The 17081-nt window shown below is 44.5% G+C and overlaps 1 protein-coding gene and 1 non-coding gene across 4 annotated transcripts in view; one reads left to right on the forward strand and one right to left on the reverse strand.

Moving 5' to 3' along the window:
• The first annotated feature begins 601 nt into the window (after window positions 1-601).
• Window positions 602-683, forward strand: TRNAS-CGA (transfer RNA serine (anticodon CGA)). Its single transcript has one exon. It is a non-coding gene; the product is annotated as a tRNA-Ser (tRNA).
• Window positions 684-14418: 13735 nt separating this feature from the next.
• The window catches only part of ANKRD6 (ankyrin repeat domain 6), a 132846-nt gene continuing 130183 nt past the window's right edge, over window positions 14419-17081 (reverse strand). For 2 of the 3 annotated variants that reach the window (XM_075268190.1, XM_075268191.1), the window contains exon 16: window positions 14419-15424. In XM_075268190.1, coding sequence (XP_075124291.1) covers window positions 14892-15424 — 533 coding nt within the window. In that variant the 3' untranslated portion in view covers window positions 14419-14891. The remainder of the gene's footprint in view (window positions 15425-17081) is intronic. The other variant, XM_075268192.1, reaches the window with a different exon arrangement.

A 17081-nucleotide genomic window follows, 5' to 3' on the forward strand; every position in this document is an offset into this window, starting at 1 on the left:
GTCACCTTCTGTGCCCTGCGGGGAGAAGGTGCTTGTTAGCCATGTGTGGCTACCCCCCTCTATCCCCCCTGCCCCCCCTCTCCTCCGCTTCCCCTGCTCCTTGTGACTTACCTGACATTTTGGTGAGCGTTCGGGGACTCCGCATGCCGCCTCTGGTGGCTGCGCGGACTGCCGGCGGGTGGAACCACACTGTTGTGTATCCTGTTCCCCGCCGGCCGCTGTAAGCGCGCACTTCCGGTTTCGCCGGAAGTATCATAGCGCCATGGCAACGGCCTGGCGCTGGCGGCCGCTCACTCAGGGAAGATTCAGGCCTTATTAAAGGCCGGAAAAGACGGGGAGATGTGGGGGTAAGTGCCCGTGTTAAGGGCCTCTTGGTGGGGGGGAATGTATATCTTTGCAGACCCCTGATTACAGGGTTAGTTGTCTGGGCAGGTTGCCTCACCTGCTTTGATTGTGGCTCCGCCCACTTCCAGCCGGCCAGAATTAAGAGGCTGGCTGGCCTGGTGTCAGAGACCTTCCTGCAGTATCTGCTGAAGGCGTGCGATTGTGGTGTTCATTGATCTTGAACTCTTTTCCAGTTTGCAAACTTTATTGGGAACCGGCTGTGATGGCCGAGTGGTTAAGGTTTTGGACTCGAAATCCAATGGGGTCTCCCCGCACAGGTTCAGATCCTGTTCACAGCGCCAGCCCGGCTAGCTCAGTCGGTAGAGCATGAGACTCTTAATCTCAAGGTCGTGGGTTCGAGTCGCACGTTGGGCGCCAAGTCACCTCTCTGTCCGGTCTACTGGACCTGGTAAGATTTACCCTTTTTTTAAAAGCTGGTATGATGTCATGGTGACAGTGTTGCATTGTCTATTATCTCTCTCTGTAGGATATGTCATCCTCTACTACCCCTCCTGGGGATGGTAGGAGGAAAACCCCTTCCAAGAGGAAACATCTTTCCTGCTTCGATTGCGACACACCGCTCCCTGATGGTAGGTAGCGGCTTGAAAGGTTGTGCCCTGCGGGGTACTACTGGTCCTATAACTTGCCTATTTTCAGGCTATGAGTGGGCCCGTTGTCGCGGGTGCAGAGGTCCTCCACCTGTGGAGCCCTCTCCCAGAGATATGATGGCATGGGTCAAGGAGATGGTGAGTTTGGGCATCGCTTGGGTAAATAGTTTTTCCCTTGCTTGTACTCTCCTTTTTATTTTGCAGGATGATTCCCTCAAAGGGATCCATTGCACCTTGTCTCAGCTCACCAGGAGACCATGCTCTGAGCTCCGTTCCTCGTCTCTCTCCCCCCCCTTGTAACACCTGCGGGTGGCAGAGGATGATTCCTCCGAGGACGACTCAGTTATTCCAGCAGAACTGCGTTCCATTATGAACAAACGGGCAGGCTGCTGAAGTCCATCCGGTCTACAGTGGGCCGAGATGTTGACGGGGAAGCCTCCACGTCTGCCTCTGGGGGACATATTGCCTTCCATGCGGACGCCACGCTGACCGACCTTATGGCGCAGCAGTGGAAACAGCCAGAGAAAGGACATTCGCTTTCCAGGATCTTCAAGAGTTTGTTTCCTATTAACACTACCCAGTGGGATTCCTGGGGGCCTCCCTCGAAGGTGGATTTGGCCGTAGCAAAGCTGTCCCGCAGAACCCTGGTGCCCTTGGAAGATGGTTCAAATCTTCAGGACCCTCTGGATCGTAGGGCGGACTCCGTTCTGAAGAAGGTCTACTCAGCTTCCTCCGCGCAAGCCTCTGTGGCCATAGCCTCCTCTATGGTTGGTGACTTTTTGCGCAACCACTTAGCCGCCTTGGAGCGGGATATAGACTTGGGCGTAGACAGAGATGAGATTCTGGCCTCTATGAAAAGAGTTCATAGGGCTGCAGTTTATTTGGCGGAATCCTCCTGCCATCAATTAAAAATCTCCGCCAAATCTATGGCGTTGTCTACTGCGGCCCGTAGACCCCTTTGGCTAAAGCCTTGGCGGGCAGATTTTGCGTCTAAAGCAGCACTCTGTGCTCTCCCCTTTGAGCCGGGAAGGGTGTCTGGCCAAAGCTTATAGACGCCATTATGGAGGGATTAGCTGAAGGTAGGGGAAGGTCCCTACCTCAAGCATCCAGGGGCAGACGTGCTCCCTCTAGAGGCAGAGGTTCTTCCTCTAATTATAGACGCCCTTCCCAACAACGGCGTTTTAGATATCGCCCTAGGGGAGCTGGTCGTGGCGCTTCCAAGGAGGACACCAAGAGGAAGCCTGAGTTTTGACGTGGGGCAGCTCCCTGTGGCCCCCCTTCCTGGGAGGACGTCTTTCCTCCTTTTCCAGAGCATGGTTCACCCATATCCAAGACCCATGGGTGTTGAAGATCATACAACACGGGTATCACATCGACTTTCATCTTCCACCTCCAGATCGGTTCGTTTCCACCCAAACTCTTCCACCTTCTCAGCAGGCCAGTCTAGAAGCCTTGGTTGCCGAATATGTTACCAAGGGCGCCCTGGAGAACATACCAGCCTCAGACCTCGGTCTGGGAGTCTACTCCCCCGTCTTTCTGGTCCCCAAGTTCACCGGGGGCTGGAGGATGATAATAGATCTGAGGTACCTCAATCGGTTTATCAGGAAGAGGTCATTTCGAATGGAAACCGTGGATTCCGTGGCTGTGTTTCTTCAGCCAGGAGAGGTGATAGTTACCCTCGATTTGAGGGACGCCTATCTACATGTCCCCATTGCTCATTTCCACAGGAAGTTCCTCAGGATTGCCGTCGCTATGGCCGGCCACAGGGAGCACTATCAATTCACAGCTCTGACTTTCGGCATCACATCCGCCCCACTGGTATTCACCAAGGTGATCGCTCCGGTCGCTGCGACCCTCAGACTTCAGGGTCTTTTCATCGTCCCTTATCTAGACGACTGGCTACTGAAAGCTCAGTCTCCTGCTGCCCTCCTCCAGCAGCTCAACCTTGCCATCAACTTCCTACAGGAGTTAGGATTATCAATTGGGAGAAGTCCGAAATCGTTCCATCCACCTGAAGAAAATTCCTCGGATTTATAGTGGATTCAGAAGCGATGCAGATCTTCCTCTCCAGTCCAAGGAAGGAAAGAATCCAAGCCAGTGCACGATTCCTATTGCGCACTCGGCAGGTAACCATCCGGACCGCCATGAGAGTCCTGGGCCTGATGTCATCCTCGGCCAGGGCGGTGCCTTGGACTTTATGGCATTTGCGTCCCCTGCAGATGGAAGTGTTGAGAACCTGGAACAGGTCTCCACGGGGATTGCACAAGAAGTTCTGCCTTTCTCCCGCTACCCGTCTTTCCCTCAGATGGTGGATACACCTGAAAGACGGAAGGTCCACGGTCCCGACAGTGTGGACCCTGTTGACAACAGATGCATCCCAGTGGGGATGGGGAGCCCATTGTCAAGACAAAACTGTACAAGGACGATGGAGATGTCCGGAGCTGGGGTCATCCAATCTCAAGGAACTCAGAGCAGTGTACCTGGCCCTAGTACACTTTGCCCCAGAATTGAAAGGCAAGTCTGTCAAAAACCGGTCAGACAATATGACGGTGGTAGTCTATATAAACAAACAAGGGGGCACCAGGTCACCAACCTTGCTGAGAGAGACGAATCTCATATTTGCCTAGGCGGAGAAGAATCTGGTCCAGTTATCCGCTGTTCACATAAAGGGCTCCCTGAACATAGTAGCGGATCAGCTGAGTCAGGGTATTACCGTATCAGGAGAATGGTCTCTCAATCCAGACGTATTTCAACAGATCGTCCAGAGATGGGGTCTCCCGGAGGTCGATCTTATGGCTACCCGACTCAACGCCAAGGTGGGGACCTTCTGCTCTCTGTACCAGGAGGACAATCCCTTGGCGGTGGATGCCCTGTCCATCCCATGGAGGTTCAGGCTGTTTTACATATTCCCTCCAATTCCAATCATACCGAAGGTATTGATAAAAATAAGACAGGACCAAGCCTCGGGAATAGCCATAATCCCGTTCTGGCCAAAAAGGGCTTGGTTTGCTCAGCTCATACAAATGAGTCAGGGCATATATTGGAGGCTTCCCCCACTCCCAGACCTGGTAACCCAAGGAGAGCTGAGATGCCAGGATCTGCGGAGCCTCAACCTGACAGCCTGGAGGTTGACCAGTCCCTATTGAGAAATAGAGGACTGTCACAAGCCGTCTTGAAGACCCTATCCAGCGCCAGAGCAGATTCGACTAACAGGAACTACCGTCGAATAGGTAACATCTTTAATGCCTGGTGTCTGCAGCATCAAGTGGACTCCACCGATCCCCCTACGGAGGCGATCCTGGACTTCCTTCAAGACGGACTAGACAGAGGTCTTGCTGCGGCCACACTCAAGGTACACGTAGCGGCCCTGTCCGCCTATCTGGGGAGGCGTTTGTCTCAGGATCCTTTAGTGAGCACCTTTATTAAAGGGGCAACTAGGCTGAGACCGGTGGTAAACACCCCTGTCCACCAATGGGACCTTATTCCGGTCCTGAACGCCCTATGTGGCCAGCCATTTGAACCTCTGGAAGAGGTCTCCCTCAAGTCGCTAACCGGCAAAATGGCGCTGCTATTGGCAGTCACACCTGCCAAACGCGTTAGTGAACTACAAGCTTTGTCCGCTGAGGAGCCATATACCACCTTTTTCTCTGACCATGTACAGCTTAGGTTCCTCCCTGGGTTTCGTCCCAAGGTGCCATCTGCTGTAAACAGGAACCAACTGATTTCCCTTCCAGTATTTTTTCCGTTCCCTTCTTCTGCTGAAGAAGAAAGATGGCACAAGCTGGATGTGGTTAGATGCCTGCAGATCTACTTGCAGCGCACTCGCCCCTTTAGGTGGACTGAAAACCTGTTGGTCAGCTACACGGGGAAAAACAAGGGCGCCAAAGCCGCCAAAGCTACAATATCCCGGTGGGTTACCGAGACTATTAGAGTCGCCTATACCGCCCAAGGGCTGTCGGCTCCATCTTTCCTTCATGCCCATTCAACCAGGGCAGTGTCCACTTCACGGGCAGAAAGAAGTGCTTTGTCTGTGGACCAAATATATGCAGCTGCCTCTTGGGCATCTGAATCCACCTTCATTTGGCATTACCGCCTGAAGGACCAAGTGGCAGATTCCACTGCCTTTGCCCAGACCAGTTTAAGTTCGGTCATGGGTTTGTCCCACCCATCTTGGGGACCTGCTTGCTATATCCCCACATTGTGCCGCTGTTGAGGACGACAGGGAACGAGTGATTATGAAGATAATCTTGTTTCCCTTAGTCCTAACAGCGGCACAAGATTTCCCACCCTGGGAATCATATCTTATGTATAAAACTGTATATAAATGTAATGGAGGTACTTTTGTATTTACACGCAGAGGGGAGGTTCTTGTGCCCTCTTATAGGGCCTGCCACGCATTTGATTGGCTAATTAAATATCCGCCTGTCCTACCAGCACACAGGGGCAGAAATACCCCACATTGTGCCGCTGTTAGGACTAAGGGAAACAAGATTATCTTCATAATCACTCGTTGGGTGGAGGTGAGAGACCTGAGAAAAGGAATAGGGATTTGAATGGGAAGCGTCTGCATAAGGTAGAGGAGGTGAGGCAAGATGTTTTTTGAAGATGGTGCACCTCCCGAACCATGTAAAGGCGCCAGTGGACCAGCGACTGCAATCGGCTCTGATAGAGGCCAGTAATGGGAGAAAGTTGCAGCGAATGAGATCCTTTGGGTCCAGAGTAAGATGTATCCCCAAATACTTAAGAGAAGAGGGTGTCCAGTGGAAAGGACTAAATCAAGGACGTGGCCTGGGAGGAGGGGAGAGTTACGTTAAGGGCCTCCGACTTCGAAAAGTTAATCTTAACATTTGAGAGCATCGAATAATCCTGGAAGGCTGACATTAAGGCTGGAAGAGCAACATGGGGGGAGCAGAGAAAGAACAACAAGTCATCCGCATATGCCGCTACCTTATATAGGCGAAAAGAGTGAACAACACCTGAGATGTTTGGGTCAGCTTGAATATGGCGAAGGAAGGGTTCGAGTGTCAAGACGACGTTTCGAATAGGAAAGTTTAGCCCCATACATGAGATTGATGGCTTTGGTGGTGTTGTCTCGAGCCTCACAGCCAGGCAGAAAGCCAGCCTGGTCTGGGTGGATGATGTCTCCTAGTAGGGGGATAGATCTTGGCCAAGAATTTGAGATCTACATTAATTAGTGATATGGGTCGGTAGCTAGGGCAAAGGAGAGGATCTTTCCTCGGTTTGGGGATGACCATGATGTGCACCCTTAGGGAGTCCTGACAAAGGGCCGAACCATCGGTGAGAGAGTTGAAGACTTTCATCAGTCGGGGTCGGAGTTCAGGGCCGAGTTTCTTGTAGTAATCCAGAGTAAGGCCGTCTGGACCCAAAGCCTTACCCGTGGCCATGTTGGAGGTTGCTAAGGATATCTCCTCTTCAACGATGGGAGATTCTAAGTTTTCCAAGTCTTTTGGGGACAGTGACGGGAGACCCGATGAGGAAAGATAAGAGTGAAGGCGATCGCAAAACACCATCTCAGGGACAGGGGGGGGGGGGCAGGCTCAACTGAGTACAAAGAGGTGTAGTAGTCCCAAAGGCGGTCGCAACATCAAGGGGCAGTTGTACTTGAGTGGAATGGATACAGGGGACATAAGTGGAGGATTGTTGGGCCCGTATGGCCCTAGCTAGGGAGCGTCCACTCTTGTTGCCAAACTCGTAGAAGTGTCGTCTGCATTTAGCTAGGGCCCCCTTAGCCCTGTCCGTGACGTGTACTCAGTTCTTCCCGGGCGCTGGCAAGCTGGGCGTAAACATCGGGAGTAACTAGGCGCTTGTGGATGAACTCCAAATGTTGCCTTAATATTGCCAATAATGTCAGCCAAGTGACGAGTACCTCTACAGGATAATCTTTTCCTATTTTACATCACTTGTTGTGCTCATCAAACTATGTAATTTATGTACTACAGTGCCCATGCGGCCTACAGTATGTCGGCCACACTATTAGAATTATGAGAGAGACTCAACAAACATCGCTCCAATGTTAACAATAAATTCCTGAAGCATAGCGGCTCACACCATGCGGCCACTACTCACAACGGTCAGTTTGATGGACTTACTGTAACTCCTTTAGACCACATTCACATCTCTTCTGTGAACAAATATCTGTTATGCAGTAAAGAGATGCGCTGGATATACAAACTCAGTACTCTCGTTCCGGCAGGCCTAAATGTGGCACTTGAGGACGTGACTGGCTGACAAGGCTAACAACATTACATATGCTTTTTTTATTCATCACATATTATCCATTTATTTTTTTATATTTTATTTTTTATTTTGTATTTATACATCTATTTATATAAATTCTTTGTTGGACTATGTAATATTTGGGCATAATCCTATTTGCGTGGCACTATTTGTGTGATTCTAGAGGTTTTTAATACTTGTGCGTTTTTAGCTGTTATTAGACCACTTCATTTATACACTCCTGTGTAATGTTTTTTTATATTCATGATATAAATGATATATTTACATATTCATACATATATGTGTTTTATGATGATTTATCGGATGGGTACTCCCCTTGTCCCCCCCCCCTTTTTTTCCCCATTTTTTATTGAGCAATTTCACCTATATATGGTTATTACTTAGTTAATGTTTTAAACTTTATCAACTAGATGTAGCTTAAGTCCATATAAGTTCTTATTCTGCAGTAAGACTTGAACATTATGATTTGTATAAATTACGTAGCAGCCGCTGTATTTGGTCAGCTGCCCTGTTCTATCCACATTCTATAAGCCCATGTGCACAGGTGAAGCTAAGAACCACTACCGCTCACAGCGCTGCTTTGAATAAACCTGCGCTCATGCATACTAATGAATGAGCATGCGGCCTCCATTTCTGATCGGCTGCTCCAGTATATTCACTTTCCCCAGGCACTTGTGCAGTGGTGAACCTTAGAAGCACTACTGTTTCCAGCACTGCCTTGGCTAAACCACATGCTCATGCATATTCATGAATTCCTTCCTCTCTATACGAGCAGCTGCAATATACAGCTGCCTGATCAGTTGATACTGCACATGCACGGCTCTATCAGCTGGCCACACACACAGAAACAGCTGTAAGCATGCACAGAAGCGCTCTTACAACACTGGCCACCGCTGTTGTATCCCCTTAACGAGCTTAAGGTATATAAGGTATTTGACATTTTATTGATATCAGTGTAATCTAGTTCAGAAAATATGTAATTATATACTCAATATTTGATTTACTTGTGTGTCTTATGGCGATAGTGTTATATTTTTCCTGGTTAAACAAGCCCACCTGTTGGTCAGATGGGTGATCCCTTATGTGGTCATTATCCATTTATATATGCCTAGTGTGTAAGTCTATGTTTAGCGCTTTGTCCATTACACTTGAAATAGAGGTTTTTACCCCGAAACGTGCGTTGTGTGCTGTGGCACCAATAAATGAGATTACTGGTTTATTACAATTGGGTGAAGCGTGGTCCTTCTTGGTGATTCCTTGGTGAATTTTCCATGGTCCTTCTGGTTAATCATTTGAATAGGCCACTATACACTCACCGGCCACTTTTGGGTACACCTGTCCAACTGCTCGTTAACACTTAATTTCTAATCAGCCAATCAGATTGCAGTAACTCAGTGCATTTAAGCATGTAGACATGGTCAAGACAATCTCCTGCAGTTCAAATCGAGCATCAGTATGGGGAAGAAAGGTGATTTGAGTGCCTTTGAACGTGGCATGGTTGTTGGTGCCAGAAGGGCTGGTCTGAGTATTTCAGAAACTGCTGATCTACTGGGATTTTCACGCACAACCATCTCTAGGGCTTACAGAGAATGGTCCGAAAAAGAAAAAACATCCAGTGAGTGGCAGTTCTGTGGGCGGAAATGTGTTGTTGATGCCAGAGGTCAGAGGAGAATGGCCAGACTGGTTCGAGCTGATAGAAAGGCAACAGTGACTCAAATAGCCACCTGTTACAACCAAGGTAGCCAGAAGAGCATCTCTGAATGCACAGTATGTCGAACTTTGAGGCAGATGGGCTACAGCAGCAGAAGACCACACCGGGTGCCACTCCTTTCAGCTAAGAACAGGAAACTGAGGCTACAATTTGCACAAGCTCATCGAAATTGGACAATTGAAGACTGGAAAAACGTTGCCTGGTCTGATGAGTCTCGATTTCTGCTGCGACATTCGGATGGTAGGGTCAGAATTTGGCGTCAACAACATGAAAGCATGGATCTATCCTGCCTTGTATCAACGGTTCAGGCTGGTGGTGGTGGAGTCATGGTGTGGGGAATATTTTCTTGGCACTCTTTGGGCCCCTTGGTACCAACTGAGCATCGTTGCAACGCCAAAGCCTACCTGAGTATTGTTGCTGACCATGTCCATCCCTTTATGACCACAATGTACCCAACATCTGATGGCTACTTTCAGCAGGATAATGCGCCATGTCATAAAGCTGGAATCATCTCAGACTGGTTTCTTGAACATGACAATGAGTTCACTGTACTCCAATGGCCTCCACAGTCACCAGATCTCAATCCAATGGAGCATCTTTGGGATGTGGTGGAACGGGAGATTCGCATCATGGATGTGCAGCCGACAAATCTGCGGCAACTGTGTGATGCCATCATGTCAATATGGACCAAAATCTCTGAGGAATGCTTCCAGCACCTTGTTGAATCTATGCCACGAAGAATTGAGGCAGTTCTGAAGGCAAAAGGGGGTCCAACCCGTTACTAGCATGGTGTACCTAATAAAGTGGCCGGTGATTGTATAGTGTTAGTGGAGCTGTAGTAACTCAAAGGAGGGTATCCAGTTCCAGGTTAAGGTGCCACTGGATTTCAGCAGGGAAAATGCAATATACAGCCCCTGGTATCAAATGAATGATAAAAATTTGTAATGTGCTTTTCTCAGACAAAGGGACTCAAAGGGCAGGGAGCGTTGTGAAGTAGAGGAGTTAGTGGCCTCCATACAAGCACTCATCCCCAAGGGTCAGTTGGTTTACAAGAAGCCAATTTACCTATTAGTATAGTTTTGACATGTGTGAGTAGAGTGGAGTACCCCAAGGAAACCTATGCCAAAACGATGAGAACATACAAACAACGTCCAGATGTTGCCCTTGATCGGAATTGAACTCAAAACCCCATAACTGCAAGACAATGGAGCAGAGTGGAGATTCCAACAGGATTGAGGGAACTGCTGGATCAGGAGGTAGAAGGTGGACTTTTCACACCAACGGATTTAGACTTTACTCATGTGGTGGTAAATTTTATGGATTGGGCTTTCCAAGTCTTAATCATGGTTTTGGTGACTGACTTCAAAAAGCTACAGAAGCTTTGAACCACAACGTAGCTACATTTCACAGTTGAGTAATGTCAAACAGTGGACCTTGGGAAAAGGAGATGGGCCAAAAAGAAAGGTGCAAAGGAGCATCTATAAGCAGGTTGATAAGATCTACATAAAATGATCTGCTGTCAGTATGGGGCTTCCAGGAGAACTGGAACACCTTTGCTTTGACCTGCTTGAGAATGTACCTCACTCACTTTGCAGGTACTGTAAAACGCAGAGTTTTACAGTACCTACCCCAAATGGAAGCGCTTACCTGGGAAACCATAGAGTATAATGGGGTCCGTGTGGTTTCTGTTTGTTTTCCGCATGAAACCCATTAAAGTCTATAGAGTCCGTAGGTTTCCTTAGGCAACTTCTTTTTAATACATATAGGTTTCCATTCTGGGGGTCCCCAAGTGGACTCCTCGAATGGAAACAGAATGCAGATGTGAACCAGGCCTCAGAGGTTTCTGCAACATGGGGCTTTAGCATTAGGATTAGGGCAGAGACAATTTACCATAAAAATGTAACCAAGACTTTATTAATAACATAACACATATATTAACAGAATTCTAATTACTCATCTGGATGTCATCCTTCAGTTCTTTCCATAGGACTAGTTGCTAGCAGGGCTGTGAAGTCAGGACTAATTTTGGCTGGAGTCTGAGTTGGAAAGAAGTAACCATCTCCAGGTTCAAAATAAAATGATTCATTATTTTTAATTATGTTATATAATTATTGATATCATATAACTAATTAGATGCAGAGAATGTTACGTATTTACTTTCATAGGAATTAAATCACTAACTTTTTAATACATTACAGAATCTTTACTCTTTCTGACTGACCATGGCTGCCAGGCTTTTGTGAAGTCCAAGTCAGTGGTTTGGTCTTCCGACCACACATCCCTGGTTGCCATGGCTCAAAGCTAAACGACAAACCTCACAAGATAGAATTTTGGTAATTTATTTTCCGAAACCTGTTCAGCTATTCCAAAATAAGCCCTTATTTGTGTTTAAGGAAATTAGTCTTTTTGTTGAGTGGGAGGTAATACTGCATGACATCCCACCCCAAGAGAAACCACAGTATTACTGCCCACCCAAACATAACCTAATTTGAAAGAACACTAGAAGGGCTTATAACTTTGGAAAGGCTGAGCATCTTGGTATTTTGTTTATCCAAAACTGTTCGTGATAGCACCATTCAGATGACATATGTTATTGGGCTTTTTGGAACTGTGCTAGAACCTCTAAGAATAGACTACAGTACTAGCTGAAGTCTGCCACAGTTAGCTAATATTTGGCATAGTGTCTCGTATAAAATTTACAATGCTAAAATTAATTTTACTGAAGATATACCGTACTGTGGCCATAAAGAAAGACACTAATACTGTTTCCATTTTCTATCTATCACCTATCATCTATATTTTTGTGTCCACGCAAAAAAATGGTTTCCAGACGGAGAGGCTGAAAACACTCACGGGCGGTCAAATGAATGGGTTTTAAAGCTGACCGCTAGCAAGACGTCCCCCTGTCCGGTTTTCCCGGGGTTTACAACGGACACCCCAGGGCGGACAGCAGTGGCAGTGTGAAGACCGCCTTAGTGATTAGACCCCATAGGAGTCTAAAAATAAAAGTTAAAAAAAATTATATCTATATTATATAAAAATTTCAAAAAGGTTAAAAAGCTATTAAATTAAATGAAAACGTAAGACATTTTCCTAAATGATATAAATAAGAAGAACATACAGACCTACAAAAAAGATGCCTTATACAGCTCTATACATGAAATGTCAGAATATGGTGGCTCCAAGAATTTTAGTTTGTTTTTTTTTCTCCAAAATTTGGGATTTTTTTTTTAAACATAATAAAAACCATATACATTTGGGACTGATTTATTGTGCTGACCCGCAGAATACAGGTAACGTCATTTTGGCCGCAAAGTGTATGTTGTAAAAACAAAGCCTGTATGAAAGATGCACAAAAGCATTTTTTTTTTCTAATTTTAACCCATTCCGATTATTTTTCCAGCTTCCCAATACATTGTACAGAATATTAAAGGGGTTACCCCATGAGGAGAGAGAGCTTTTTCCTGTTAGACGTTCAGCTTGACTAGAGCCAGGTTGAATGTGGCTGTGACTAGTGATGGACGGTGGGGTTAAAGATGACAGATTTGTGAGTGGTATTTTGAATCTGTATGACCTCACTCATATAACTTTGTGGCCTTACCTGATGCTGTAACCTACTCATATATCAGCATGTATGGCCTTTATAAGTCTTATGTCACAAATGTGATTACTTTTTCAGTTAAATACTATAGAATACATGTTTGTGGAAACATTTGTGGTTGTTAGAGTTCTTCCGTGCCATTTAATCTGTAAAACTGATGTAACAAATAATAACAATATTCCAAATTATAGAAAATATATATGTAAACACTTTCATTAACTAGAATAATAAAAAAACAAGTTATTAATAACATAACTGCCTAAGCTTGTAAATCATATTTTTCTGCCATCCAGATCAGTTCCATATTACAGCAGGAACCAGGTTGTATCATCTGACTGAGACCCTCCCTGACAACACACAAAGACAACTATCTTTGACTAAGTAATTTGTTACACTGAAGAAGACCTTATTCACATTTGCATATTCAGCATCTTGCATCCATTTTTAATGCAAAAATGTCAATTGGATAAAATATAACATGTACACCTCTTCACTTTTTTGCATCTTCTTTTAATTTTACTTTGACCCTATACACACATCCAAGTATGCATCCGATGAGGGTCTGAGTTTGCCATGGAATGCACTTGAAGTGGCATCTGAGTGTATTTCGTTATGCATTCACATCTACAGGGGCTTCTGTTTCATTCTGTTGGGATCAGAATTAATATGAAGCCCCCATAGACGTGAATGCATAACAGAATGCACTTGACTGTCACTCTGAGTGCCATGCAAGTGCATTCCGCTGCAAACTTGGTCATGAGCATGGAGCCTTAAAAAGAGATGCAAAACACAATGCTGTATTTTTTCATTCACACAGTCATCATATGGCTCTGTTTAGTGGCAAAGAGATCAAATCTTATAGCAAAATACTCCTGAGTGAGTAAAGCCTTAATATGCTTATCCCAATTATAAAACAAATTTTCATAAAAAGAATTGTACAACTGAATATAACAAACTTTGTAATATACCTTAATAAAATAAAATGCTCATTTCTCTATTTAACAGATTACTTGCCTTCCTCTCTCCCTTCACTAAATCTGTATTACTAATATCCAGGGAGGTGTCAGCTAAATCCATAGAAGTCTATGGAGAGGGAAGAAGGAGTCTGCTGGAGGGAGAAATACAAAGACTGCTGCTAGAATTACTATGCTTAGTTAGATATCTCTTTACCACTGTAGAGACTGATACAATGAACCACTTACTAGGATGCAGCAATATGAGTGTGTCTCTCCCTCCCGCAGTCTCATCACTCTTCTCTCCATAGACATCTATTGGCCAATCCTCTCTGTGAAAATGGGTTCTATTAATGATAACTGGCACGGGGATGGAAGGCATTCTGTCAAGTTATGATAGAAGCATTTTTCTGTAATACGATCTATTACCAGAATTCGCCTGTATTGTTCATTTAAGTTGTTAAATAATGGGAGGTACACTTTAACACCTCTGCATTATAGCATTAACTATTAAAACAAAACTGCAACTGTAGTGACAATACTATCAGCGGCACCACCTTAAATATGTTTCTCTTTTTGGCAACACACCGCTCGCAGATTTACAGCAATGAAAACCATACGTTTTGATTTCATGTTTTTTTGCCATTTGTGCCGATGATCAGCTATCCAGTGTGCTCCAGAAATATAATTTAAGTTCCCAATACTGATGTTACAGTGATACTTTGCTACTATAGCTAGAAGCATATCCTACAAAGATTCAGTTATTCTCTGTGATGGATTTTAGATACGGATGTGTGTCCCTCCGGGGTCTAATCCATGTTAGGTAGATAAAATGCCTGGCTTGCATTTTTAAACTGTTGGTCATAGGATGAGGCTACAAGTCAACCAAAGCCAAAATTATTATAACAATGTAACTTGTATTATTACCTTTGGAGAAAGCGACCTACACCTATTAAAATGCTTCTAACACAATCACAGTTTTGGCTCCTAGTACTCTAGAATGCAAAGCATACACATCACACCATACACACGCCATCATAATAGGATGGAGTGAGGGTGGTAACTACAGCGCGGTACATGCATTTGTCTACTACATTACAGCATCAATGTACAGCAGAGTAAACCGTGATCCAATGGCACATGACAGCTGCACTGGATGTTACAGAAGATTATGTACCGGATGGTTTGGTCATGCAATTCATAAATCAACATTCAAGATTGCTGCATGCCATGTGATAGCTTTGTCTTTAATGTGGAAATGGACCATCAGTAGCCATGTAAAATCATGCACAACGTCTTGGAATATTTCCATAAAACACTGAGCTTGGTAATGCAGACGGTCCATAAAATGGTTCATTTGTATAAATCTTATGTTGCTAGCTTTCCTTCTGTAATTTAGTCCTTAACTTCATAAGTTCCTCTTCTAAGCTCCTTATATGTTCCTGTAAGGCTATTTTATCTTCAGTTGCCCTTTGATTTGCTTGAGACTTGGCTTCCTCTATCTTTCTCTCATACCATCTTTCCATCTGAGTAGATACTGCTTCAAAGAAATATTGAGTAATTTCCAGAGCTTGAGAAGCATCTCTAACCTGTGGAGCCGTCTGCTCACTACTTGTACTACAACCTTGATTTTGATGTCCAGGCATAGGTGCTCTCTGTCTAAGCTGACCAGTTTTTGCAATTTTTCTTGTTTGTGTTCCTCTGTCCATGAGATTTACAATCTGTTTGTCTGCTTTCTTGGCATCTGATAGGGTCTTGGTGGTGGGATGGATTTTTGCCTGTCTCATTTTGGGGTTTGGAAGGCTGGAAGTGGACAAGCCTGGTTGATGCCTGAAGGAAGATGCACAGCTTGTTTTTTCTTTAGGTCTTACAGCAGGGGGCACAATAGGTATAGATGGCTGCTCTATGGCTATTGAGGAAAAATAAAACAGTTAAGTTCTAAACAGTCCAATATTACTTGGCATGCTAAAATGGAAAATTATTTTAATGCATTTCATGGATAATATACACTTTTCAACATAAAGTTTTGTTGTCCAGTAGTAGTATTGCTTTTGCTGTAGTTTTTACCAGGTTAACAGGGAAGCTTCTAATTTGCACCATTCTAAATTAACCCTTTAAACAATTGACACGTACAGCTTTACTTTATATACTAATAAACATTGATATACTCACAGTGTCTCCCTTTCCTCCTTCCTTCAAGGTTTATCAAGATCTTCTATCATATAAATAGTAAGTAAATTTAATTAAAATGTTATAAGAAATACCCTTCTCATGTCTGTAATCTGCTGAATAACCAGCAGGGTGAATATGTGGTGGATAAAAGCAACACCTTCCACTGAAATACTGTTATATGTGGTATGGACTTCAAAGACATAAGGTATGTGCATACCATCATGTCACATCACAAATGCCAAAAGCAGGGGTTAATCCATGCAAATCCTCAAACTTGCGAGACCTCACCAGCACATGATATAGGATCATGACTCTTGGGAGTAGTGCTTGGGGTGCAGCCCTGTAAAAATAAGCGTCAAGCACCGGGGCAATAAAAATAAGAACACAAGAATGCCACAAACACAGTAGTGCCAAGAGAATGTATAACTGTCTTTTTACTTTAGTTTTATAAAATGTGAAAGCATTTCCAACGAGATCTCTAAATTGGCCTAAACTGGTGTATACTATGATGGAAGTCACCAACATACGGTAATTTTATCTTGTAGCATGCCCTGTTTGCTGAAGGTGTTGGTGTGTAGACAGTTGACCCCAGCTTCCTCCATGTCCATGACTCTTAAGATGGAACTACCTCTCCAGTTGTGTCCCTTTGTGTGCCACTGCTAAATACATTGAGTGAATGTGCTAATACAGGCAATTGTGCTGCCAGCTTCTGCACATGTAATGACTACTTTTAGTGTCAATGCAGTAGATGACACATCATGTGACCACCAGCATCTTAGTAACAGTGAACACAGCAGATACCCATCCACTGCTTATATAATGACAACCATGAGCAGCAGAGTCATGAAATTATGGTAGTGTCCTCGGAAATTAAGGAAGTCATGGTTTTTCATTACAATACACACCATTTTAAGACAATTTTAAGTTTTCATTGGCTATGGCCAACACTTTCCAGGTTACAGCGGAAAAACATAAGATGTCTTACAAGTATTTCCTGTAGGTCATATTCCAACACAATAATTTGGATTAGGTAAGCATAATGCTAGCCTGTTTTCCTGGACAACTACCAGATGTGTAAAGGAAATCGCAGCACTTACAAAGACATGAACTATAAAACACTGTATGTAGCACTAACCATGTAAAACATCAACTTTCACATAAGTATAGGATTTATGGCGATTGTGAAATTTCTCTAACTTACTGTTTGCACCCAGGAAAAAAATATATTACTTGTAATCCATGCAGATTCATTCATTTCATAGAAATAACTATTTATATTATCTACCCATTGCTGCTTTATAAGTTTACCAATCCCTAGCTAGTGAGAGATGAGAGTAATGCATTTAATACAGTACTAGAAGCTTGCACATACATACTGTCCTATGAAAAAGTTT

Source organism: Leptodactylus fuscus, chromosome 3 (genome assembly GCF_031893055.1).
Source record: "Leptodactylus fuscus isolate aLepFus1 chromosome 3, aLepFus1.hap2, whole genome shotgun sequence".
NCBI lineage: Eukaryota > Metazoa > Chordata > Amphibia > Anura > Leptodactylidae > Leptodactylus > Leptodactylus fuscus.